General features: G+C 36.1%; 1 protein-coding gene across 17 annotated transcripts in view; it reads left to right on the top strand.

The window, feature by feature from the left end:
* Positions 1–26,737, top strand: part of DMD (dystrophin) — a 1,045,484-nt gene that overhangs the window by 914,002 nt on the left and 104,745 nt on the right. For all 17 annotated transcript variants that reach the window (XM_068179791.1, XM_068179794.1, XM_068179795.1 and 14 more), the window contains 2 exons: positions 2,583–2,661; positions 15,112–15,172. In XM_068179791.1, the coding sequence (XP_068035892.1) occupies positions 2,583–2,661; positions 15,112–15,172 (140 nt within the window). The remainder of the gene's footprint in view (positions 1–2,582; positions 2,662–15,111; positions 15,173–26,737) is intronic.

Genomic DNA, 26,737 nt, shown 5'->3' on the forward strand with positions numbered 1-26,737 from the left:
ACACTTACAGAAGTTTATTGGCTGTGTGCTGGCAGTGGTCATGTGCACTAAAGGGTTCCCATGCTCTTTGCTGACCACTATTTGGCTTGATATCAATATCAGTTGAAATTTTCCTATATGAAACACTGCTCCCCACTGTGTGTTTGTAAAGTTCTCGTTCTCTTTAGGGATTCTTCATGCCAGCAAAATTTCTTTCCATCCTGGTTGACCTAATGGAAATATGTACTAATATAAAGGAAGAGCCATATATTTCATTATTAACCAATATTTCCTAATGACAAAATAAGCATGTTATGAGGTAATTTTAAGACAATTCTAAAGAGTATATGCATTTTCATTACATTTTTCCAGTGGTTTTTATTTGCATGTGTTTAGGTATGTATAAGATTATCTTTCTAGTCTTCATTGAAAGATCATTTCTTGGTTAAAAATAATAGCACATCAGTTAATTATTCTGTACTTAAGCTAATTATACTGATGACCAGAAGCAGCCCTTTCGTGGTTTTCTATGCACTTACAAGCTGGGGAAGTCTGTATCTGTGCAGTGAATTGGGTGTGAACTCAAGCTCAAAGTCAGTCCCTGGTATGAAGTATGTCTTAACAGAAACATCTGCCCATGCAATTCAGTGGGAAGCCAGAAAAGATGACATAGAAATGAAGGGAGCTGCAGGAAAAGCACCTGAAAAATGGTCTGAGGAAAGAAAGCAAATAGGCATTTTTGCTTAGTGTTAGTTTTAAAATTGTAAGCAAATAAATCATGTCTTGGAAGTAAATTGCTGTTGCTTAGTTAAACAAGATTTTGGGGTCTAGGAGTTATCTGGCAAACATACACAGTCGTTTCAAATAGCTCATTAAATCTATCATTTTAAATTTTTCCCTTCTCACTGTATCATGCCCAGTTACTATACAGTAGGTCCCCCCTACCACCAACCAAAAAATTCCCTGAAAGTTTTAAAATGTGCTTTTTACTTGTGCAACCCATTTGTTTCCTTGTTACATATATCACAATTAGGCTAATTAAAATAAATTTACCTTCTGCTTTGCCAGTGTTGATGGAATACTTTTACTTATAGGCAATATTTAAGTGAACCTGCCTCCTGTCAGTTACTCTATTTATTACATTTCAAAATTATTCTATCATTGCCTTCAATTATTTTTTCCTTGTTTTATCCAATCCCATTCTTAGGTCTAACTTAATGACATCCTTCTAGCATACAGGCTATAAAGAGACTGGTAGATGTCACTCATACACCAGGGAATCTTATTGTAACCACCCCCTTTTTTCCACTTGCTCAATACTCCACTTCACTGAGATTTTCCAGAGTAAAGATAAAACCAGTCTTTAGTGGTTTTGGTTTGTTAATTTGAGATTTTACTAATTTTGAGATTTCCTAACTAATGTGTTTGTTTCCTGTTGTGAGATATGATTAGGAGAAAGGTAAAGTAGGTTCAAAACTTTAAAATGGTATAAAGAAAATTTTATTAAAAGTAACTAAAAAGAAAAAAAGGTAGTAAGAATTAAAATAATCTTTTCAGAATACTTTTTCTCCCCCTACAATTTTTTTTTCATTGATAATGTAAAGAAACAAAGCCTCAAATGTTTAGTTAATTACCTCTAAAATAGTTTTTCTTTAGTTTACTTAGGGAGAGAAGTCCCTCTTGTTAAGGTTAAGGAGATTTCTCCATAAGAGGCAAAAAACAAGTTTTTTGTGGGTCTTAATTTTGTCACGAATAACAGCCACCTGGGGAACTCTGTTATCATGAAGTGTCTTCTATCTTTTATAAGTTTTCCTATAGTTTGTTGGTGGGTTATGTTAACTTATGAGGTATTGTTTTAAATTTGAGTTGTTTAAAAGTAAAAGTTCTTATTATCTACCTATCACATATGTCGTAGTTTAACATAAGAGTTCAAGGAAGTGAGACAAAAACTTTTTACGTAACTAACAGTCTATTAAACCACTGAAAAACTGGACCTAAATAAGTTCTAAACTATTGCAGTACACCAGCCCAACAAAACCTTAGGAACATGCTCTTCAAAGGTCTGTTCTGAGGAAAGGGTTGAGGGGCCAAGGTTTGAGTCATTAAAAGAACAGCAAAATGTTTGTATCAGCTGCTCTCTCTTGGTTAACCTCATTTCAGCACTTGGTTAAAATATGGTTATCCTGTCCACATTAAACGAGATTACTTTTCACGTGCTGATTTATAATACTGTGCTTTCAAAAGTACTTTAGAAAAAGTATTAACAGATGGATATTCTGACTTCGGTATTGACAAGCAGCAGTCATACTACTTTCAGGTATTTAATGTCAGGCCAATTTACTATACCTTATTTATCAGCCTGTTCATTTTCAGCTTCTTCTAGCATCAGTTAAGATGGGTACAACAGAAAAAAACCCTTTTTTTACCTTCTTTTTTCCCAGTGACACATTTAATCTTATCTGAAGACTCTGAAGTATAACATTTGTTGCAGGAAACTGCTTAATTTTAAACTGAATGTTCACTAATAAAAAAAATGATCTAACTATAATTGCTTTTTGTTTCTTGTCTAGAAAAGAGTCATTTTTTTTCTCCTCTCTTAACAGGTGGCTGTTGATGAGCGCATCAAGCAACTGCATGAAGCTCACAGGGATTTTGGCCCTACTTCCCAGCATTTTCTTACCAGTGAGTGATTTGTTATTTCCCATTCTTCCTGTGCAGTTTGCATACACATTTAATTGATAATTTTGTAGCCATGTCTAGTTGTTGTTATGAGTTTCTATTTGAGACTGTATTGCAATTGTTTTCTTTTCTTTTTTTTTTTCCTCTGGGTGCAGAGGAGTGTTAAGTAAGTTCATATTGTCCAGGTCCAGAGTAAAAGGAAAATGTCTGCCGTTATCAAGTCTCTGTCTCTTTGTCCTTCTAGTTCTGCAAGGCTCATCTTCATTGGGGGTTTCCTTTAGGACTAGCAAATTAAAAAATATATTAAAAAGAGTTTCTGATGATTTTAACCCAGAAAGGATTAAAATCCCCAACAAACCCCAAAACAACACAAATTTTATCTGGTTAAAGACATATTCAGCTTCAAAAAGGGACAAAACAAGACATGCAAGAAAAAAAATTTATAGGATTTGATCTGTTAGCAGAGCAGTGAGAGGATGAAAACCGGTGTGGGAAAGTTGGCAGAAGAGTGGCAGCTAAGTAAACTTTTTACAACTCTGCATAAAATATAATTGCCAGCAAAATTCCCACTTCACCTCCCACCCTTCATCACCCACTTCACGCATTCTTTTATCAAGGATGTTTTGAAGTACACTGAAAGACAACTTGAAACACCTTCAAAGCTCCAAAGCAGTGACTAAAATGAAGCTTCTTAAAGGCCATGTCTTTTCCATTGTACTTCAATTAAGGAAAGTAAACAGTAAAGCTTTATTTAAGAGATTATATCAGCAAAAAATAACACAGTCACAGGATAATGGTCTCCTACATGCAGAGGGACAAGCTATCCAGACATCAGAAATAGATGTTACTATTATTGCACAGCTACATTCACAGTGGGATAGAGGACAAACTTTTCTTCAGCTGATACTGCCTTGTAATTTTAATAGGTTAACCATTTTCCCACTGAAGATCTTAATGGGAAACTGAAAATCCTCACTAGGATGTCCTGCAAAATCAAAGCCAAGGTTGCTGTTGTGCCATATAAGACTAATGCAGGCTGATTCAACCCTGAACCTTCTTTTGACAAATGATTATCCTATGAAGAAATAAGCCCTATTTTCATTATTTCTGTTTCAAACCCACTTTTCTTTAACTCCTGATTACTGGGACTACTTTAATCAGCTCAAGATACATAACTGCAAATCAGACTTGTCAAGACTGAACATGCAAGAGCTATAAATATGTGGCATAAACACAATATTTACAGATACCTGTTTTTCCTTGTGACCCATGGTGTATTCTTGGTGAAAGAATAAATTTGTAGGGTAAATTAAGCAAGCCTGGAAGAGACTAGAATGACCTGCACTGCATTGTAACAATGATCAAGGTGTGTTTGTGCTGGTGTTGAGTGCAGTCAGACAATTTTCCTAGGCCCATTCTGCCTTATTATTGCTAAACTAGATCAATCTAAGAGATGATTAGTCACCTCTTTTAGCCCACCCACCACCAGTAAGACATTATTCTTCTTTGTAACTAATTAGAGCCAGAAAATTGTGCACATCATTCTCAACACTTCATTCCACTTGAGGATCACCATAGGAAAAAGAGTTAGGTGAAAACGTGTTGATTTTGGAATTAGTCCAACTATCACTTAGAAAAATGGGCATTTGTATTTGCTTATTTGTTCTCTCTCTCTTAGATGTGTGTGCAAATACATAATGTTACCCAGGCATGCAAATTTAGGTATTTGAAGCTCTGAAAACATCTGCAGAGTCCTTCCCAAGTCTAAAAGTTCAGTCACTGAAAACTGCCAGTACATACATCAGTCACATCTTTCAGAAGCATCAAATTCCAAAAACATCCGCTAGCATGTACTATTACTATGCCTAGGGAAAATACCATGCTTTGACATGCTTTTTATGCTTTTTTGCTACCTCTGCTGCCTCCCTGCACAGATGTAAACACATCTATGGGAGAGAGAGCGCTGCACAAGAGGGTGACACAATCTTTGTCATCCAGCCCTAGTGGTTTTTCTGCAGCTGTACTTTTGGGGGTGAACAAGTTAGACATAAAGGTTGCCAAACAGAATCAGACAGATCAAATGAAGGTGAATTTAATGGCTTGTAAATTAGGTTTCAGTACATGGTAGACAGAGTTGAAGTTGATCAGTCTGTGGCAGTAGCACCAAAAAGATTAATCATAGCAATTTTTATGGTTTTATTTTATAAGCTCCAAACTCATAAAGCATTTTTATCTAAGGAGATGAGATACACATAAGATCAGTGCAAACTATAGTCAGTAAGAAAAATTTTTAGTTTATATGCCAGTAATAATCTGTTCATCCTCCCTACTGAGCATCAACTTTCCCTCTTCCATACATGCTTGCTCATCTTAAGGTGAAAGTAATAATATCTGTTTATATTCTTATATGAAAAATTATCCTTTTATAGTTGATATACCTTTAAGTAGTTCTGCAAAGAGGCTGGTACTGCAGTCAAGGTCACATAAAATCAGTGACTGAATTACATTTCTCTCCTATCTGAAAGAAATAAATATGATCTGCTAGTCATGGTAACTTTTTCATATGCTTATTATTTTATACATAGAAATTATAGCATCATCTGTCTTTTTCTGCTTGGTTGAAACTGAAGCTGCATGGGGCTATTGAATACCTTGAACAAAAGCAATGGGGGAGTGATGCAGGAACCTCATATTTGTCATGCCCTGTGAGGCAAGAAATCAAGTGGTAGTCCCTGTTTCTAAGCACTTGCAGCCTGTTCTAAGGGCTGTTCATAGAGCTGCTTCTGAAACAGATTGGAAAGAAAGTGTGAGCTAGAGGGATAAGAAGTGTAAAAGCAAAGGAAAAAAAAAAGTATTCTTATTTGTGGCATTTTTAAATTAGATATGGTTTCTCTCCATTGTCTTTTCAGGCAGTTCAACATTCTTTTTCCACTCTTTAATCTCTTAAATGACCAAGTGCCAGTGTTTATCAATGCTGTGGCACGGGATAATTCACATGTTTCCTGGTTGTAAATTAAAGAGATAGTGGCAAAGGAATGGGATCCACTTGTGTCTCTCTCCTTTAAGGCTTCAGTCTGCCTCAAGTATAAAAGACTTATCAAAACTGGCCCTTACTTTTCACATGAACTTGACCCTCTCTGGGCCTTTTGCATTTTTAATGGGTTCTCTCACCTCACTCCTTGAGCTTCTGACCTTCATGCTTTCCCCAAACTCATTTTGCTCTGCCAGTGTCCACAGAGTCAGTCTCAGCTCCAGCTCAGTTCATTCCTTGCCGAGGACACACAGCATTCACAGCAATAGTTAAGATACATCTGATAAATCTAATACATGGGCAAAACTTTATATCATGAATTCCTGGAGTGAGTTTGTTGGTTTTGAAGAACTTGCTGTTTAATAAGAATTCTCTGAATCAGGGTGTAAAAACCCTGTAAAAATAAAATCTTTCTATTAAAAAGAAACTTGTAAATATTTAGCAAAGTAATTACAAGAAAAATCTGTGATCCTTTCATGGATGGTGGTACTTAATTTGGGAATTATATACAGTAACTGAGGTGTTAAAAATAATATCTGCAAATTTTAAACACAATTCCAGCTCCAAAGTCTTCAGTGACTCCTCTGGAATAATTTTACTGTTTTGACTTCACCTTTATTTTTCTCTGTGATTCTGCCTCTTACAAAAAATGAGATTCATTGTCTCTTGTTGGAAGACCTACCTATGTATGTCACAATAGTTATTACTCTTTTTGATATGCAATAAATGAGAGGTAGCATTGATGTCAGATTGTTTCTAATATCATTTGCAGTGCTATTCAGCAATCACTCACACTTAATGTGCATTGCTGGTGATTGTTCATTCATGTGCATTGCTGGTGATTGCTGAAAAATAGGTGTTACATCTTTTAAAACCATGAGCAAACCTTGTAATTTACTGTGCAGCCCCGGTATGAGCCATCTTTCAGCAAGTATAGCATGTCAGTGAAGTGACTGCATGAAGCAGTGCTCACAATATAACTGGCAATTACTTAAGATCATGACTGGAAGATTCCAGTGGTTTTCAAGCTCAGACAACATGGACTTTCATCAACATGAAAAAAACTGGGAATACAAGGAACAGAAAGAACATTTAAGTTTGCAAGGCTAAAAGGCTGATATTCCCATAGCCAAATTTTAGTGATTCATATTTCCCAGGCTATGAGCTTTTGCTGCCTGCATATGTCAGTACCAGACTGTAAAATCCTCATACCTAAATTTGTGCTAGGACCTGGAGATACCTAACAGGATACCTCACTGTGCCTTTCAGTTTTGGACTTGTAAGTAAGAGCAGCACTTAGTTCAACACAAGATGAGGCCGCCTTAGCAGCTTTCATTCAGAAACAGAAAGATGGCAAATGCTGGAGCCACCAGTTTGTGTTGTAAGTGATCAGAGTGCATCTGCTGCATTTTATAGCAGGTAATTGTTGCTTAAAAATAAAAAATACAGTCACAGGTTTGGGCTGTGTATCCTAGGTCTCTCCTTCTCAGGATAAACTCAGAGCTATTCAGGTTCAGATCTGAGTCTTTTTTCTTCTTAATTCTGTGCCTTTGTGTTTTCCTTCAGGTATTTAGGCCATTCTCCTGAGAAACTGGAGATGTGGCTCTGAATTCCTTTCAGATGGGAGAGAAGTCAAGTACTCACTTCTCTCGACTTCTGTGAGTGCTCAGATTATTATGCAAAGCAAAGACTAGGGAAGCTCTTTCTTGCACAGGCAGATGTCTTTAAAAGGGTGAGTCCTGCTAATTGAGACATCCAAGTCTAAAAATGAGAGGGCTCTATGACTCTTAGGACACTTTACCCATCCATCTGATAGATTATTTTCCAGTGCAAGCAACTGTATCTTTCTCCCTTTTTTGTCACTGCATACATTATATCACATTGTCCTTCAGAGATACTTTTGACAAGCAAACATTGAAGACCATGTCCGTCCATCATCCATGTCCTTTGGAAAAGTGGGTTAATATTTTTACATATCAGAGGAAATGTTTTGAATAGAAAATATCACCTGGTAGTAGAATAAAGACAGAGGATAAGTGGACACAAACAAATCAGCCTAACTCTGAGAACTCTCTGAAAGCAAAGGGATTTTATTATTGTATTTAAATGTATTTAGGAAAAGGTACTCATATAATATAAACATTTAAATATTGTCATATTAGCTAGAGGAGCCTGATTGCTAGAAAACTGTTTTTCTAATTCAGTATAAATGTAAAGGAAATACATGTGCTTCTGAAAAAGGAAAAAGTAGCCAAGTACCAACAAAACCAAATACACTTCAGAGGTCTTGCCATTGTGATTATCATGGTGAATTTCTAGGAACACTGGACACAAATTCAACCTCAAAACTTGTGTGATGTGTACATCAGGTTTAAAGTTAAGAGAAAATGCCTTCAGTCCATTTCTCCTTTGTTTAGGATATCATGGCCATAGCTACAGCTTTTGATAGTGCTTGCCTTGGTCTGACTGCTAAAGGTCTTTAAGAGTAGTAAAACATTGCCATATTTTGAGAGATTATCTTTATGCTTACTTTTGGAATAAAGTTAGTAGAATTAATTTTACAGTGAGCTTTCATTTTTTCATTATGCATTATTCTCAGGAAAACCACAAAAATCTCTCTAGAAATCTTAATAACTTTTTAAATTTGCAATTAAGTAGTATTTATTGAATTCAAGTTTTATATTTATATTTTCCTCTTTTCTACACTTTTGTGGTAAATGATCCTATCTATACAATATATTGGGATATAAATTTCTGAAAAAAAATTGTAAAGTCAGTTTTCAAATGATGATGTTCTCCCCCTCTCTTCACCCAGAAGCAATAAATTTTTCCTCGTAATTAATATTTTTGTTTGGGGGAAAAGAAATATTCCAATAAAAAATATTTTAAAATGGAGTTGAAAATAATCCAAATAATAATTCTTACTGTTCCAAATAATAATTCTAACTGTCTCTCTTGTGTTCTTGGCTTTAATATGTCATCTCTTTAAAAATGCTGTATAATATTTATTTTAAAGAAGAGAGGGATTTTTTGAAGGGAGTGAGTAGGAGATATGCTATCTTATTTTTTTATAGCAGCCTAATCAATTTCTGTAATTTATCCTTGGGTGGCAGAATATCCTATATTCTGTAATGCTACATAATTTACAAGTAAACAAATACTATTTTTTGCTCTTAATAAGATTCAAAAGATGCCTATTTATTGTCTATTATACTTTTGTCCACTCTCGGAATTAGTATGTTGCTAAGACTGATTCTTCTCCCCTAAATTTTTTTCACCCTGCCAAGTTTAACTCGAATGAATTTAACAACATTCCCATGTTGTCATGAGCTGTATGTTGTGTTCAGTTTAGGACATCCCTTTGTTGTCAATTCCAGGACTATGATACAACAGGGATATTCTATATATGTATATCGGAATTTTTCTGTTCTGTTATGTAAGACATGGAATATTTACCAAATATTTATTTTTCTATTTATCTAATTTCATTCGCCATAAATCACCACCAACTTGATTAGGTCATTTTATAACCTCATTTGATCAACCAGTTTTAGAGACTCAAGTTAAGAGCATAAGAGTGTAACAGAAGTTAGCAAAGTGGAGTTCCTGTATCTTGGGGTATGTGAGCCATTACAAACTCTATCTTTATTTCTTTGCTCTATTTCATTCAGTGTTCTGCTATTAAACAAGTAGATTCTTGTATTTTTGCCATTTTACAGTCGTGTGACATTTAAGAAAATGAGCATTAGGTGGATTTTATATTTCACTATACAAAGTGGCACTTGGAAACTTCTGGAAACACTGTTCATGATTAAAGGTGTGCATTATTTAGGTCTTACCATATAATGTTGACCCTAAGCTGCAGGTGATAAATCTGAAGTTGGCCATAAAAATTCCAGCAGGAAATGCAGGATGGAAAAGCCTCTTTTAACTCTTCTAAAATGACTGTCATAATTGACTCTGATCACATGTTGAAGTTTTTAATGACTAAAAATCTCTTCTTAGAGATTTTTCGTCATTGAAGATGACTTCTTCTCTGGTTACACGTGCTCTAAATATGGTGCATTTGGTAAACATCTGCACATGTGCTACAGCGACAGACGGTGCTGACGATATTCCAGGGTGGACTTAAGAAAGGCAGAATCCAAGCTGGGAGAGGGCTCTCTATTTCCAAAATGCCCATGAATCCATCCCCATGGGCAGCTGGGGCTTGAAGAAGAATAGATCCCAAGCTGTGTAGACCTTACAAAAGGCATGTTTGGATTGATGTTTTCATCTTGTAGCTTCTCGGCTGAGTGGTCGATGTATTCTGGCATCAGTTTCTCAGCTACCTCATGCAATATTAGACCTCAGTGCTACACAACATGGTCTGATCGTTCATCAGTCTTACCTAGAGCAATAAAAAATTCACATAATTTAGAAATCGATCTAAATCTTTGCTGAAAAAAACCCTATCTTTTACAGGTATATAGTGACATTAGTTGCAAAGGATCTCAAAGAGCTTGCAGGTTATGAAAACACTTCTATTGTGTCACTGCCATGCACATTTTGGAGGTGGCATCCTGCCAGCCTGCATCATGCACTGATTATGGTGGGGAAATATTGCTTCAGCATATTCTCTAAGGAGGAAAAGCATGACCTGCTTATAGTCTCTGGAGAGAAGTATTTTCTCATTTGTAATGTGTTATCTGAAAATAATAAAAATGTAGTCCTCAATCAATCTTCTTTCAAAAGTTAAGGTAGCTTACACACATGGGAAATTCTGGTTCTTGGGGAATCAGAGTCTTTTCCTGATGTAAAGATAATTTCATCATTTTTTTCTCCCTGCCTGCCTTTATCTGAAGTCACAAAATTCATACTTTGCTGCAGTGAAAATAATTGGCATCAAAACAAACTTTATGTGAATAAATAAACAGTTTATTAACTCTATGTTTGTATTAAGGTATTAATGCTGATAATGCTAGGTAAGAACAGTGTAAGTCACATAGATCATGTACATAGAATATCCAGGCTGAATCAGAGAATGATTATCATTATATGTGAAATGTGAACATAATTCAGCACCTTGCTGAGGTCCAGACACTATGGCCACTAAACAAGATAATGTGAATGTAAAAATGAGCTCATCTTTAACTACCACGATGCTGAAAGGAATATATAATAAATACAATAAATTTCTAACAAAGTGAGAAAAAAATAGTTGACAGCATATATGTAACAGTGTATGAACACTACACAATGCTTCTTTGTGGTTTCTGTCCAAAACCCCTCAGTGAAAATTAAGTCAAAAGATTTTTTTTTTTTTTAGAACTGAAAATGTACACTCATATGGTGACTAAAAGTCTGTGCTGACTATTTAAATAAGGACCACTGAGAGTAACATTTAAGTGTGGACATACCAAATTTAATCTTTGAAGGAGAAATAGTTTACCATTGGTAAACATACATGTATTTTTCATTATGTTAGCACTGCTAAAGTGAAATATTTATAAGATTATTTTTGTAGTATTAACTACTATCATCCTGTTTAATATTTCATTCAGATCCCTGCATAGATTAAAACAGTACTGAAGTTCAGAGAGCCAGCATGCCACCATTTCACTACACATTCTGCCAACAAGTAAGAATGTCGGCTTACCATCAAGAGCTGTGTTCACAGGCAAAACAAGTCTCAGCTCTTAGAACACCTACAGAAAGGAATAAAACTCAAAAATTAGGTAACCATTAAAATGTATGCCAATGCAAATAAAGTGTAGGGAAATTTAAATTCGCTCTTAAAATGCCCTGTATTTCATGGTGGTATTTAATTTCAGTTACAACATCACTGAAAGTAGCTGGGTGTATGGTAATGGGTTCTTACACTGTGCAAGCTTGAGCAATAAAATACTTTGGAATTACTCTCAGCAAACAGGAAATGTCTGCTTCTTGAGTGCTGTAGCACACAGGGATACTACTATTTATTATATATTATTTTTTAGTATATATATTAGCATATATACTAAAAAAGTCTTTGCTAGCAAGACATTTAGGTGGACTTAACCATTTACCTGTACTAGTTTTGTAATGGACAGTAAACCTGTACTGATAACCAAAGATAAGAAACAGCTGGTCTCAGCTTCTGGGCTTCTGCCAAAAATGAAATGATTGTTCCCTGTGTATAGCTGTAAAAAGTACTGCACTTTTTGTCAACTCAAATTTATGCAAGGTTAGAATCATCCAGGAAACCAGAAGTGTATTATAGACAGCTTCACAGCAACCTCTTGAAGGAATTCTAAATCCAATTATGCAGAATATCACAGAATTGTTTGTTATTCCTATAGCACTGAGCTCTCATGAAAGCAAAAGTATTTGTTCCTCTTCTAATGGATCAAGAACACTATTATATGTAAGATTCTCTGATAATAAGTTATGACTGCAAAGCTTTTACCCAGATTAATTCAGAAGCAACAGATGAAATACATCTTCTGAAAAATATGCAGCATTCTATCCTGTCCTTTAGCTATTGAATTAAAAACAAATCTTAAAGTGGAACAACTGTAACTTGGTAGCATTCCCATTGGGAATATTAATGATTGCTCGGGAGAGAAATATGCAACAAGGTCAATTTTTAGCTAATACTGAAGGGTATTTTGTTTTCAAAACTGATAACTTACTGTAATCTGATTTGAATTATTCCTCAGACAATGCCATTTGCCATGGGTAAGAACCCTAGAATTGTCACTGAGTAAGCATTTCAGAACTGGTTGATGGACCACACATTAGCCCATATTAGGTTAGAATTACTGAATGAAAGCATGTAAAGAAATCACATAGTAACTGATAGTGTAAAATGAAATTGTGATCTCTCTCTAGGGCCTTGGCTTTTGTTTCCTACTGCCATCTAGAATGGAGAATATTGGATCAGCCACCAAAATTATATTTACATCAGTTTTTCTTCTAACAAGTAGAAAGAACATTTAAGCATCATGGTTAAGAATTTTGTATGAACCTGAAAATGGGGTTAATAGTTATTTTGAAATTTTTAACATCAAAACATTACATGATATTCTATTTTTGATACTTTTTACATTTCTACAAATCACATAACAGATTGTATCTTTACATCTTTGAGGCTGTAGCAGAGCACAGAAACTGAGCAGCTGCAGCTTGTGCTACCAGGACGAGCAGCTCAATGGACAGCAGCCTTGGCCTCCACAGCTCTTCAGCCATGCAGTCTGCAAACACAGAACCAAAGGGCAGTGCCTGGCCCAAGAAGGATTATTTGATCATATATAAATTAGGTGTATATTTGAGTATTTGTATTAGAAAGTGCATATGTTTTTTTTGGTCCTGTGTTCATGGGTCATGCCACAGACTTCAATGGCAGTGCACTGTGCTAGTTTTCCAAGAGATCTAACACTGTAATTAAAATTCTGTTTCTTGCACATTTTGATACTTACTGATTCTCATGGTTCATACCTTTGAAATTTACTTTTCTTCTTTTAAGAACATGAATCTGTGTAAATGTAAGTAATAGGAAAGCAATGACAGCTTAGCTACAAATGGCTGGCTGGGGGTTGAAGGCAACAGCAGAATGTGCAGAGATGCTGAGGTAGAATTTTTGGAACTCCTTGGCCACCAGCAATCTGAAACAGGATTATCATATTTATGGAGAGAGACTTTTCACAAGGGCATGTAGTGACAGGACAAGCAACCTTAAGATGAAGGAGGATAGGTTGAGATTGGGTGTTGGGAAGGAATTCTTTACTGCAAGAGTGGTGAGGCATTGGAAGGTTATCCAGAGAGGTTGTGGACTCCCCATTGTGGTTGAGGCTCTGATTAACCTGTTCTAAAAGGAGATTCCCTGCCCTTGGTGGGCAAATTGAAACTACATGATCTTAAAGGTCCCTTCCAATCCTAAGCATTCTATGATTCTTCCAAACATATTCCTTCTTTTCCCTGCTTCTTAGCATTGTCCAAAATTTATATGAAATCCATTCACCCTCTCCCCAGCCTGTATCCTGACTCCCACCAGCTCTTCCTTCTCCTCTCCAAAAGACCATCTATAATGGCACCAGTTTCTCCCATGGCTGATTTGTGTCCCCTCAGTGGAATACCTAGTCTCCCCCCAACCCTTCTTCACAATTCATGTGCAAAAGTAGTCAGATTTCCCTATACAGCAATTTGAAAAACACATTTCATCTCCTTTCTCAAACTCTTGTCCATACTCCAATAGGTGGGCAAGAGAGAGAAACTATACTTCATTCTACAGACTGACTTCTGGTACAAAATAGATGAAATATGTATATTGGTAGTTATTATTTGTATGGATTGTGATTTGTTGATTTGGATAAAGCAGGTTGGGAGTGGCATTTTTAAAGTATCTATTTTGAGTAACAGAGGGAAAGAGCCAAATGGTCAAGCTAATTCCTAGTTGTCCTGGTAACAGTTGCATTCCTTCGTGAACAGCAGGGGTCACTAAAAAGAAGGGTTATACTGGGTGAAGCAAACAGGCTTTTTTTTTTTTTTTTTTCCTCCATTAGATTACTTTTCATATGTTTTCTGTTCTAATAATTGTATTAAAGAAAGAAAATTCTTGGTTCTAATTTGTTTGACAGATAAGAAACTCCTAATAAAAAAATTATCTCCCTGATTGTGGCCTAAACTATAAATTATCTCTACCTCTAGTAAAAAATAATTTATAATTATTTTCTGAAATGAGTTTTATAAAAACTTCTTTTACAAAATATTTTCATTGTCTTGTAAGATGATGTTGACATATAATACCATGATAGCCAAGAATGAGCAAAGTTATTTCCTCTCTATTTGTTGTGATCATACTGTCATTTTCTCCATTATTTGCTTTTATTGGAAGACAGTAAGACACAATTATTAATGTGGAGAAATAAAAATAAAAATTTCCACCATTTAGAACAAGTCAGCAAGAGAATAACAACAAACAAAATACTTAGATGGCCTCTCAGTGTAATCTCACTCAACATAAAATGTAAACAAGTGCCTAATTCTGTTCTTAGAAGGATGGGAAGTGATGACCACACAAGGAAAGAAATAGAAGAAAATCCAGTCATGCACCTTAGCAGGAGGAATCCTACAAGAGAGCACACCATAAAGATATGTTGCTTGCTCTGCTTCGTATCTGTTTTGTGAGCTTAGCTTTCAAGGAGTTTTTGTATTTATCTTTGCAGCTGAATGAGTTCAATTTCTCTCAGATTAGGATGGAAGTTTCAGAGCAGCAGGTTAATCCTTCCTGCCTTCACAGGCAACTGAGCAAACAGACCTGTATCAACGTGGCCGAGTGTAAAATTGTAATTCTAGAGATTAACGTTGTCTTTCCTGTTTGACCTCCACGTTTCTCTTCTAGGTATGTTTGTATGTATGTGTGCAGTTATTTATTTATTTGTTTGTTTGTTTGTTATTAACAGCTTCTGTCCAAGGCCCCTGGGAGAGGGCAATCTCACCAAACAAAGTGCCGTATTATATCAAGTGAGTATAAATAGTAATTCATTCCATCTCTTTTCATTTCTTATTTAACAGGAGAGTTAGTAATTTTCTTAAATGATTGTGAACTGCTCCTATAGTATCTAAATGGGAAGGACAAAAAGGAACAAAACCTGCAATGTATTTCACAGAAGTGTGCTAGTTATCTAAAAACACAGTAGGATGTCCTGATTTGTAAGTTGTTTAGGTTTATGCTGCTATAAGTCACCTGCAAATGAAGTAAAGCTTTGAGGTACCTGGATTATAATTTAAATTGTGCCATTGCCCTCTGTGTGTATGTGTGGCAGGTTTTGCAAAACCAAACCCCCAACATTCTGAATTGCAGTTGTAAATGTGATACACTAGGGGCTTTTTAACCCTATAATTTTAATGGCTTGTAATAATGTAATTAATTAATAATTTTAATAATTTATAATGGTTTTGAATGCACATACTCAGTATTATGAATTCCTTTAGGGACACTACTTGGTCAAGTCCATAGCTGAGGTATTACAAGGGGCAACTTGTAACTTTAGCTCCTAAAGCCTAATCTTTTTGAGTTTAGCTCCTAAATTAAGCTAGATGCTTTAAAAGATGTGTCTGCAAAACAAATGAGAAGGACATTTTTTAAAAAATCACAATTTGGAAATACCTGCTTCTCATGCCCTAAACAAAGCCACCACACAACAACAAAAAAAGACGGTTTAATACATGGTAATGGTCATTTTATTCTCTTTTGAGTTCTTTACCTGTAACATGTGCTTTGAACTACTTATCCTACCTCTGAAGGAAAGAGATGATGCAATGCCAGCTATAAACACTGTAGTGCAAGTAACAGACATGGATGTTGTTTAATACACCTTTTTCCGTGGCTCCTCTTTATACTCTCAAAACACTTTGCAAGCTCAACTAGTGTCACTGAAGGCATTTGGTTAGTGAAGGCTCTTGCAGTGGCACTTCAGTTGCAACTTTTACAACAGGGTGAACTTCCACAGCAGCCTGAGAACAAGTATTTGAGTTATGCATGAAGGAAATTCTGTGGTGCAGTTCAGAGGTTCAGTTATACCTGGCTAAGCTGGTTTACTCTTGCTTTAATCTTGTAAGTTTTCTGATGTTTGCATTTGGCTATGAATAATGGAATAGTCACAAAGAAACTGGAAAGCTCTATCAAGAAGGAGGGGCAGTCTACCAGAGACAGGCTGGAAAGCAAGTCAATTCTCTGGCATGTAAGACTCAGTTTATGGCACTAACATGAAGGTAAAGATCCTCCTTTTCTCTTTCACATGGCATGACTTGCCATTATGGGGAGGGGAGATTGGAGGGGAGGGGAGGCACAGAATGCTGTGCTTGGCACCTCTGTCTGTGCCACTCCCACCCAGCAGCCAGGTGTAATTGACTGAAATGGTTAATGATGGTTTTGCTTCCTTCTTTTTAGTCTTCTGTTCTAGGCCATTTAAAAATTCAATGGAATATAATTTGTTCACTTTGAAAACCATTTTAATAGCCATAAACAACTGTAGCATTATGCCATGGATCCTGATTTAGGATCCTGCCAACTACACTACTTTGTCACAAATGAGTGATTCAGATTGCCTGAAGAATTCCTGTCAGAGGTATTAACAAGCATGGGTTTAATATGAATTTATAAAAGTGCATCTCAGTAAAGTTCAATGGCAAGGTTCACTCTATTAGTTACTACATTATACAAAGGAAAATCAAGTTTGAATCTATTTCAAATGATTTACACATTGACCAAAGAGCCAAAGGGTAAGGTAGACCCTCCCAATGTGTCATGAGTTTCAGAGCAGACCCCCTTGCTTTCTAAAGTCCTGATGGAGCTTAGCTGTGGCTAGGTCCAGACTTAGTCTCAGACTTGGACTATGGCATATGTCTAAAAGGAATTAACTACATGGATTTCATTAATGTTTATTCAGCATGCTACCAGCCACTTACCAAGGATCCATAAGTAAGGGGTCTCTCCACCTTGGGTAAGGAAGGATTTCTTAGTCTCAGGTAAAGAATCTCTGTCCTTGAATGGAGTCTTATTTCCAGGGGAGAATCACTGCTGTGCAGTCCAGTTGCAGTTTAGAGAATTCAAATTGGACTCATCCAAAGACTGGTTTGTAGAAAAGTCTCTGCCTCAAGGAATAACCATGAGTGTTGTCACAGGGCAAGGGGAGGTCAGCCACGCTGCCCAGTAGGGAGAGCTCCCTGAGGTGGCTCCCTGAGGCTGTCAAAGCCATGAGATAAAGTGGTTGGCCTGTAGTCAACTTTAATACAGGAGGAAGGGTATGTGTGAACCTCCTTGTACCCACAGCCTTCTTTGATAAAGACCCTTGGAAAAGCCACCCGGTATGCATGCATGACTCACACAGTCCATGTTCCAAGCTCATGTGCATCAATGCTCTCTGGGTCACTCTGCCCCTTCGGGAGTTTCTAGAGGAGTTCTTGGCCTGGATACAGCTCAGGTCTATACTTGCTTTGAAGCCTGTACCAAATTACTGATAGTTTGGTTAAGGGGTCAAGTACATCTGTCATATATTACTAGTTTAATTAAAGTTTCAATTTAGCCACATCTTTTATAGAAAAACTTGCTCTCCTTGAGATGCAAAACAAAGCGGTCAAGTTTTAATGCATCTTACAGAGCTGATATATCTACTGCCTTCTCCAGCTATCTTCAATCATTTCTTTTTCATTCATTCTCATCACTCATATTTCATATTGCAAACAACAAATTTTTTTCTGTACCTTTTTGGCTTTTAAAATAAACACACTCTTTTTTTAGTCTTTGAGGCATTAGTTTTCTATAAGTTGTTAATTCTCTAAAACAACTTCATGAAGGCTAAGAAAATACAGGTAACACTGTGTACATGTTTACACAGTTTTATTTCTGTCATCAATGTAGAATATTTGTGTTAGACCTCTTCATTAACCAGATTTGCTCCACATTTTACTGGCTTTCATTTTGTCTGTTTTTCCCTTGATGCTTAAGTGTTTTATCTCATCACTTTCCCATTTGTGATGATATTGCGCTCAATAATCCGTAAATCAGGCAGTACTTCATGCTAAGTCTTCAGCACCAATGTTTATTTATGGTTAGGTATCTTCAAGACCTGTGATTTTCCTGGTTAAAATTTCATTTGTATACACTTGATTAATCTGTAGCAACTAGTTGCTTCCAAAGTTTCAATAATTTCCTCTTGAGCTTATTCACACCAGTTGGTTTTGGGGATTTTTTTGTTTCAAATTGTATTTGGATAGGCAACATTGCCATGGACAACATAATTATCAACAGTGTACAACCTGCTTCAGCTGTTCCTGGTGTTTGGCATTGGATTCTTTCTTGGCCTAGTGTCATCCTCATGGAAATTGCCTTTCAATGGCCTTGCATCAGCTGCTGCATTTCCCTCCACCCTTTCATGTGCTTCCCTCCTTATGGAGACCACAAGCTAGACCAGAATTCAGCCCCAGCTTTCTCTTCCCCAGCAAACTGAGGAAATCTAGTTTTTGTGTTCCAGGACAGCAGAAGTATCCCAAGCTGCAGGTGGACATGGCTGCCAGGGCACCGAGCACTTGCTCAGACCATGAGGTGCTACTGAGTTAAAAAACCCTCTCCTTTGCCTCTGGGGTAAAACATGTAAAACTGCTTGAAAACACATTCTATCCAACCCTTTTTGTTTTGATCTTTTTTCTCCTTGATATATTCCTTATGTCTAGTACAGAATGTAAAGGTTTCATTAGATTACAGAAGGAGAGGACTATAAAAATATAGTTTTCAGTTTAATCAGCCCTGTTCTTTGAAGACCTTGATCCTGCTCTTACTGCAGTGCAACCTAGAAAATGGAAAGGAAGAAGCAGGCACAGGCATGTCTGTGCTCTTTATTAATGTTTTAGGGATTCATTAAAATTTCTAAATTTAAGTTTTTAGAAGACAAAAGAGGCAATTACTCTACATTAGAAACCTGAAAAGCAAATGGAAGAAATGCACACCTCAAAGACTACTGAATATGTGTCTAAAGATTAAAAAAAAGGTCTCAAATTCTAAAAAAGGCAGATAATAAAGGTAGGGAGGCTGCGGGTTTTTACATTGTAATTCAGGTTAGATCAGATTTTAGCAGAGCTGAACCCCTGATGAAAGGGGTTCACGTGTGCATGCATGCACATGCATATTCTTATCTTCCAATCAAACAGATAGAGGAGCTTCTCCAAAGCAGTGACAGGTAACAAAATTAAGTGTCTACTTTCCATTTTTCAGCACCAGAAGAAGTATTTGGTCACGCTGCAGGATCAAATCCCTCTGCAGTGTCTGTCCTCCCAGGGCACAAGGGACATTAAGCAGCTCGGCCCTGAACCATGTTTGCATCTCTCTTGTGTGTCTCTTATCCTCTGCTCTCCAAACTTGTCCATTACTCACTGTTGGGAGATCTCTGTTGCCTCGGATTAAAAAGGAGGAGTAGGATTGAAGTCTGCAACATACTTTCTCTCTAAAAAAATATTCAGTAGTCCTGCCATCGTGAATGTGTTGAAATCTAGGAGGTGTGACTTCTATATTTGTACCAAACTTTGACATTATTCTTCCTCCGTGTATCTAGCTTGCCAGTTAATAGTGTCTGCCTTCTTACCATCTTGCTGTGCCCATTCTTTTGAAAGATTTAAAATGCTTCTGCAAAAATACAGTAGTCTTTCATCTCAGTGCTTCCCACAAAGGAAACCTTCCAAGTTATTTCCCAGCCAAGCTTATTTTCTTATACAGATTATAGCAGTTCACTGAACTTTGTCCTGCTGAGGACAAAGCTGGATTCTTGGGAGCACAGCTTTGAGTCCTTGAGAAGATCCGTGTGAGCCTCTATCTATAAATCAGCTATGCAGTGAGCTAGCTCCAAGGACAAGGCATCTCCACTTGCTCACTCTCATCCACATTGTAGTTTCCAATGAGAATATTTGTTTTGCATTTAATGTATCAGCTTGTGATATGCATTTTTGCTAGTTTTAGATCCTTCATTCTTTTCCTATGTCACACTGGAGATCTTGCAGGCCAGTTTCTATAAACACACTTCTTTGTTGTCTTATTTTTTATCTCCCTTTCAATTGTTGTTTAGCCATGCAGAATTTCAACACAGCTTAGACCCCCGAGTTTTCATTGTAAAAGCAAACAGATTAACGCCATGATTCTTTTACTTTTGTTCAACTTAGACACTGGATAAATTAATGTATCTGAATTAAATTCTGCTAAGATAAAAAGTGAAGAGATGCTGTTCTGAGAAAATCACTTGGGTTAATTGTTTCTTCTGCAGAATGTAGATAAGTACAAGGCACAAAAGGAAGTAGGAAATATCTGTCAGATGGAGCAGAGAGAGACATGGAGAACCATAAATAAATAATGTATGATTATGTATATGTAGTGAGTGAAGCTGTGAGCAAGCTATGAAAACCATGTGTATGGCTGACAGTAAACCTATCTACCAAATAAAAAAAAAAAAGTATTATTTTTGCATCTTAAAAGCATAGTTATTATGGGATTTTTCCTGTCTTTCAATTCTGAACTCTGCATAGCAAAATTGAAACTATTGTGAAGGAAAGAAAAAGTACAATACTTTTCAGTTTGCCTCTATGTGATGTAAATTCTCATGCTGTCTGGCATAAAAACCTAAATGATATTTCTTAGAGGTTTGTCCAAGCGCAGAGATTTTCTTTATGATTTGTAGGGTTGTGAAGCCTTGGTTCCAAAACTTGTCACTAAAATTTAAACTCAGAGTGTAAATAAATGAGAAATCTTGAGCCTTTAACTACTTTTATAATGAAAGCAGAGGTTATAAACAGATGTGTTCCTGCTGACTGAGCGAGAGCACTCAAAGAAGATATCGTGGGTCTGCTCCTCATTACCATCTGTCAGCAGGGAGTTACTGCCCTCACATGAGGAGCAACTGAAGGCGATTTAATTTGTTTTTAAATGAATTATAAGTACTCAGCAGCAATTTTAGTGTATCCTAGCTGGTGTGGGAGCTGAGGGCAGGGCTGTAGCCTCTGATTTGGGGCAGTGAGTGAGGGAAACCATGTTCTTTCCCTCCATAAACATAGCGCCTGTTGTGGAGGGTGGAGAGCAGCTTCCTTGGGTGCCTGCACAACACCTGGTCCTCTTGATGGGAGATTGCTCGTGGTTAAGTGGAAAGTAATGCTCCTTAGCTTTGTTTTCAAATTCATTCAGTGCAGATGCTCATGAAGAGTATGTAGTGTTAAGCATTACAGAGGGGTTAAACAATGCAAGGATAATTTTTGTGCAGGTTAAGTCTTAAAATGTGTTACGCAGGTAATGAGCTGGGTAAGAATTTTGGATGGAATCTGACTTTCTTGTTTTCTTAATTATAGGGAACATAGCAACATTTAAAATCTAATAAATCCAGCTAGTCATTGCTTTCCAGCTCTGGGACTAGGAGATTAATATATGAACTGTTTTTATAGGCAACAGTGTGAAAAAGTAAACTTTTGGTACTGTACAAGGAGTTAATGTATTTATAGTGTAGCAGAATATAATTACATAACCTTAAATATTTTACTTTTATTGTAGCTGAAGTTGTTACATTTACTGTAAGCTAAATGCTATTTTTGCTTGAATTTTACTTCATTTCTATTAGCTTCATTTTACTCCAGTTGTTAAATGTAGCCTGGCTACACTTAACAACTGAAGTAAATGAATGAAAAATTACATAGTCAATATAAGCTTTACAAAGTTGAGTGACATCTATACAATATGGTCCTATTTTATAGAGTATATGCCAAATCTTCCATTAAAAAGTAGATTTTACAGCTGCTCCTGATAGCTAAAATGAATTGCTATCTACTCAAAGCCCATCTTTTAAACAGTGTGCTTAATAAGCAGGATTCTAAAAAAGGAATTATGTTTGATTTCCACTGGAATGCTTTGAACTTGAAAAGATTAGACACATTAAGGAAAAAAATAGAAAGATTTGCCTGTCAGAATTTTCCTTTTTTTTAAAGATCAATTACGTACTTAATTTAGATGAGAGACAAAGAGGAGAAAACTTCTGACAACTGTCCAATGTAATTTTCAAGGAAATGGGGAACAATATCTCAGATTCCTTACATATTCGTGTTATATCAAGAAGCCTTATACTTCCTTTTTTTTCTCCAAAGACTGACAGCTTCTCCAAAGCAGCACTTGTCACATCCATTGCCTGCATTGCCCTTGGTCCAATGTCCCTTCTGTTGCAGCCAGCTCCACAAATAAGACAATTTCTCCATTTCACATAAGAAAATCTCCATCCATATAATAAGGGAGTCAGCATTAAATTGATCCCGCTTCACCTTTCTTTGTCTTTTTTGTGATCTCATCAGTCTAAAATATGGCAGGAATGTAATTTCTAATTGTGCTTCAGGAAAGGCCTCAACACCAGTGAGGAAGCAGTGGGTATGGCCAGGTAGGATTTACATTTCCAGCTCTATTTGCTGTGGATGCACAGTTTGGTCGACTGAGGAACGTTCTCATGTTGGCACCTGAGGCCATGCAACAACCCAGAGCACACTGAGAGTGCAATAATTGGCCACGCCAGCTGGGCTCTTTCTGTTTCCCTTAGTGGCCTGTCAGGGCAAGGTCAGGTGTTTTCCTGGATTCTTGTACAAAATTAATTCCTGGATCCTGCTGAACTGCTTCTGAATCTATTCTTCCTCTGACCTTCTAAGTTGCCAGCTCTCCTGCTAACTGTAATGAGTTAGTATTTTTCAGAATATTCTCCACCTGTCTTTACAAACACTTCTTGCCATGAGAGATTTGTTGAGTCTTTACTTACTGAATCATGATTATGGATTACTGGGCCCATTTTCCTCCTAATGGGATGCCTTTCAATGATTTTCTTTTCTTCTTGTCAAGTAATAGCTGAAATCAGTTCTGTGTTGCACATTGGTCCTGTGATATCCTTATCTTCAGATCTTAAATATTGAGAACTAGTTTGAGTATATGCTACATTTAGGAGCTACATATTCTAAGGGACACATAAAATTATTTAATGGAGAACTGTATAAATGTCAGTAAGGTTGCAGTTAGACTTAATGAAATATTCTAATGAATAGGTTAAGAATGATGAAATCATCTATATTAATTTTGCTTATTTCTCATTATCTGTTTCAAAAGTTGAATTTTGATCGATAGATTATAGTTTCAAATTTGATCTTTAGGTTTGGCAGCCTCCTGCATGCTACTTATTTGTTTTGAATTTCAAATATTCATCAGATAAACTTTTATATTAGGAAATTTCTGGCTAGATAATTTAAGAAAAACAAACCATAAAAAAAATACATCTAATCTCTGAATTAATTCCTCTTCTTACAAGTGATTTCTCTAACACAAGCATTCATGGCATTGCATTTTCCATGGCAGTTGAGCTCAGAAAATGAGATTTTGTTACAACACAAGCAGCATCCTTTCTATAACAAGCCTAGCAGGGTCACTGAGTGGTGTCTACAACCTACAGAGTAGAGTAGTGAGTAGATGTCAAACTTTGCTCCTTATCACCTACCCACTCTGTGTGTCAAGGTCCTCCCTCCTCTTTTTCAGCAGGACCAAAATTTGTTAGCATAAATGTCATATGTAGGTGTTAGTTTGGGAGCTTGAAGGGGGCACAAACTCAATGCAGCAATAAATTACTAAGAATTAAGGTTGCTGTAAATACAAAGTGTAAAGTTGTTGGTATGAGTTTTATTCTTCACTTATGTACTTCACACTTTATAATGTGAACTTACGCACTATTATGTTAATGAAATTTAATGGTCAGTTAAGTTGTGGAGTTTAACGTTAAAATTTTTATGCAGTAGGTTTTTAAAGAAATCAAAATATTTTAAACCATGATAATACAGTCTCATTTAGGTATTTTATATTTATCTCGATGTCTGCTAGAAAGGTTTATATTATTTCAATGTTTAAGTATTAGATATCTGGCTAGTAAATAACCCAGATTGCCTTTTATTATGCACTTGTCTCTTAGTTTTCTTTATCAAAATATTTTTCTGTTCACTACTGCAGAGCTAATACAGGAGTAGAGGGGTGAAGATACATTTTTCTGTGCTTCATTTTTCAATAAATTCAACTCAATGTTTTCTTAAATGCTGCATTATTGGACAAAATGTTGTAAAACCTTTCATGCTTGAGGGTTGTGTCACCCTGCATGAAGCATACTAAGAAAAAATGTTAGAAAGAAATGTTACAGACATGGAATTAAAATATAAAGAGTAGCTAGAAATTTAGATTTGCATGGGAATAGATAATTCATGCAAACACCTCAATTATATAAGCAACATGGTGCACCATGATAAGATTTTAATCATAACCCAAAGCTTTTCTAGTTGAAACATGGGTGTTATACTTTGTTAATTATTAAGAGACACTTCTGCAGGAGAAGCTTGGTCATAGACATCCCAGGGAAATGTTTGCTAAAGGATATATGGTAATACAAATGTATTGACCTAAAAATATGGAATAAAAAATATGAGGAAGAAAAATAAAAAGAAATTAAATTTCAATTGAATAAAAATACTGAAATACTAAAAATACTGAAATAGTAAAATAATTTTTCTTTCCAAACACTATTTTCCAATCCACCATTTGCCATCCAGGGGGTTCTATTAGCAAAGGGATACACAATTTGACATTGTAAAGAGTGTGACAAAAAGTGAACAGATCCTGCTGCAAGCTGAAACACAGAAAAACTGCAGCTTCATTAGAAAATCAGAAGCTGCATATGTCCTCCCAGATCAGAGATTTTTATCTACGGTTTCATCTTCAATTTAAGTCTGCTTAATTGCTTTTAACTTTAGGACTTCATCAAGGGCAATGCTCTTAGGTGACCTTACCTGTGCACCTTTTTTGAAAACATAGGAAAAAAGTGAAAGCAACTGCAAATGTGACTTGATGCAACAACAGCAGCTGCAGTAAACAGGATACAGCCATAAAGACTGGATATGTCCCTAAGGAAACCAGTGTGTAATTTAGTTTCAGATATAAACACAGAGAGAATAACAATATGAAACATACTCACAGGTGAATATTCCCTCAATGAAGGGTTCACTTGAAGGTCTAAAAATGCAAATTTGATAGGAATCCTAATGTTAAAAAATACGTTATGTGCACATATATGCATTCTGTTACTCCTGGGATTCCCTCTGCTCAAACAGTTAAGGAGCAATTTGAAAAGAGTTTAAAGCAAAATTCTCATCAGTGAGGGTTTTTTTAACCCTGTTTCTGAGAATCCCTGGAATGTATAAATCATGCACTGCATTTGATAAATATGATTAAACAGCTAAACTCAGGAAGTTCTGAAGTAAAGAAGCCTACATTTATGGTAGTTTTTCTTACATCTTGATTACAGTGTTGCATGTCATTAATTTGCATTTACTTCTGTGCTTGAAAGCATCCTCTACTTCCATTTTATCACCAGCTCCAGTCATACTGCGGTTGCCAATTTTACTGAGCAGATTTTGTTAGTAAATGAGAAGTTCCAGTGTGAAATACTTTCGTGTATATTAATCAGCTTTTAGCTACTGCATGATGTTCAATTCCTTTTTTGCTGTGTTTTGGTGATCCTTGACTATAAAAACATAGTCATTGAATATTAAAGTTTGCTTTCATGGCACAGTGTTGATATTCAATGTCTTCTGTAAGACAATGCAAGTTCAAGTTCATTAAAAAAATAATTCTGAAATTTTACACAGTTTAAAATATAAAACTAAATTCTGTAGCTGAACTATCATTCAGAGGTATTCACCAACCAAACCTATAGGCTTTGGGTTTTTTTAATATAAATCCCACAATGGTGGTTTCAATCAGTATAGAGGACTTGCACTTATAATTCTGTACTTTCAGAGGTAACTGAAAAGCACATAAGACAGCTCTAAATTTTGTTTGGATTCAGATTATATAATTTTCTTGAGGTAACCCTAAACTAAAATTATATCAGGTACAAATCTCAATAATCTTTAATTGCAATATGTTTGGATTTTGGCTTTCTGGGGGTTTTTGTTCATTTGCTTGTTTATGTGGTTTTTTGTTTCTTTGTGGTTTTTGTTTCTATTTTGGTTTGTCTTTTTTGGGAGGCTTTTTTGGGTTTTTTGGGAAGGTTTTGGGTTTTGGGTCTTCTTTTTTGTTGTTTGGCTTTTTTTTTTTATTTTGTGAATACCATTTAGAAATTCACAAAAAAAAAAAAAAAAGGAGAAGGACTACTCAACCAATGACAAACCATACGGTCTGTCCCCAACAAAGGAAAGCACATTCATCAAGCTGCTGCCATAGTACTGTGCAGCAGTAGGAATTCAGAGAAAAGGGCTTGTCACAGTGAGGGAAATAGAATTGGAAAGCACTATTTGGTTGAAGGAGAAAAGTCTTGTTTGCAAAAAGTTTCTTTGAAGTAATAGCAAGTTACAGATGGTATATTTCACAACAAGAAATTAGAAGAATGACACCTGGGACATCAATTAGCTGGATATTGGAGAACAAGTCTATTTGCTTAACTTCTTAAGTCCCTTAGACATTTGGACCATATCGAAATGACTTGTTTAGGACTTTGG

The sequence above is a fragment of the Anomalospiza imberbis genome, chromosome 2, assembly GCF_031753505.1.
Source record: "Anomalospiza imberbis isolate Cuckoo-Finch-1a 21T00152 chromosome 2, ASM3175350v1, whole genome shotgun sequence".
In the NCBI taxonomy this organism is placed as follows: Eukaryota; Metazoa; Chordata; class Aves; order Passeriformes; family Viduidae; genus Anomalospiza; species Anomalospiza imberbis.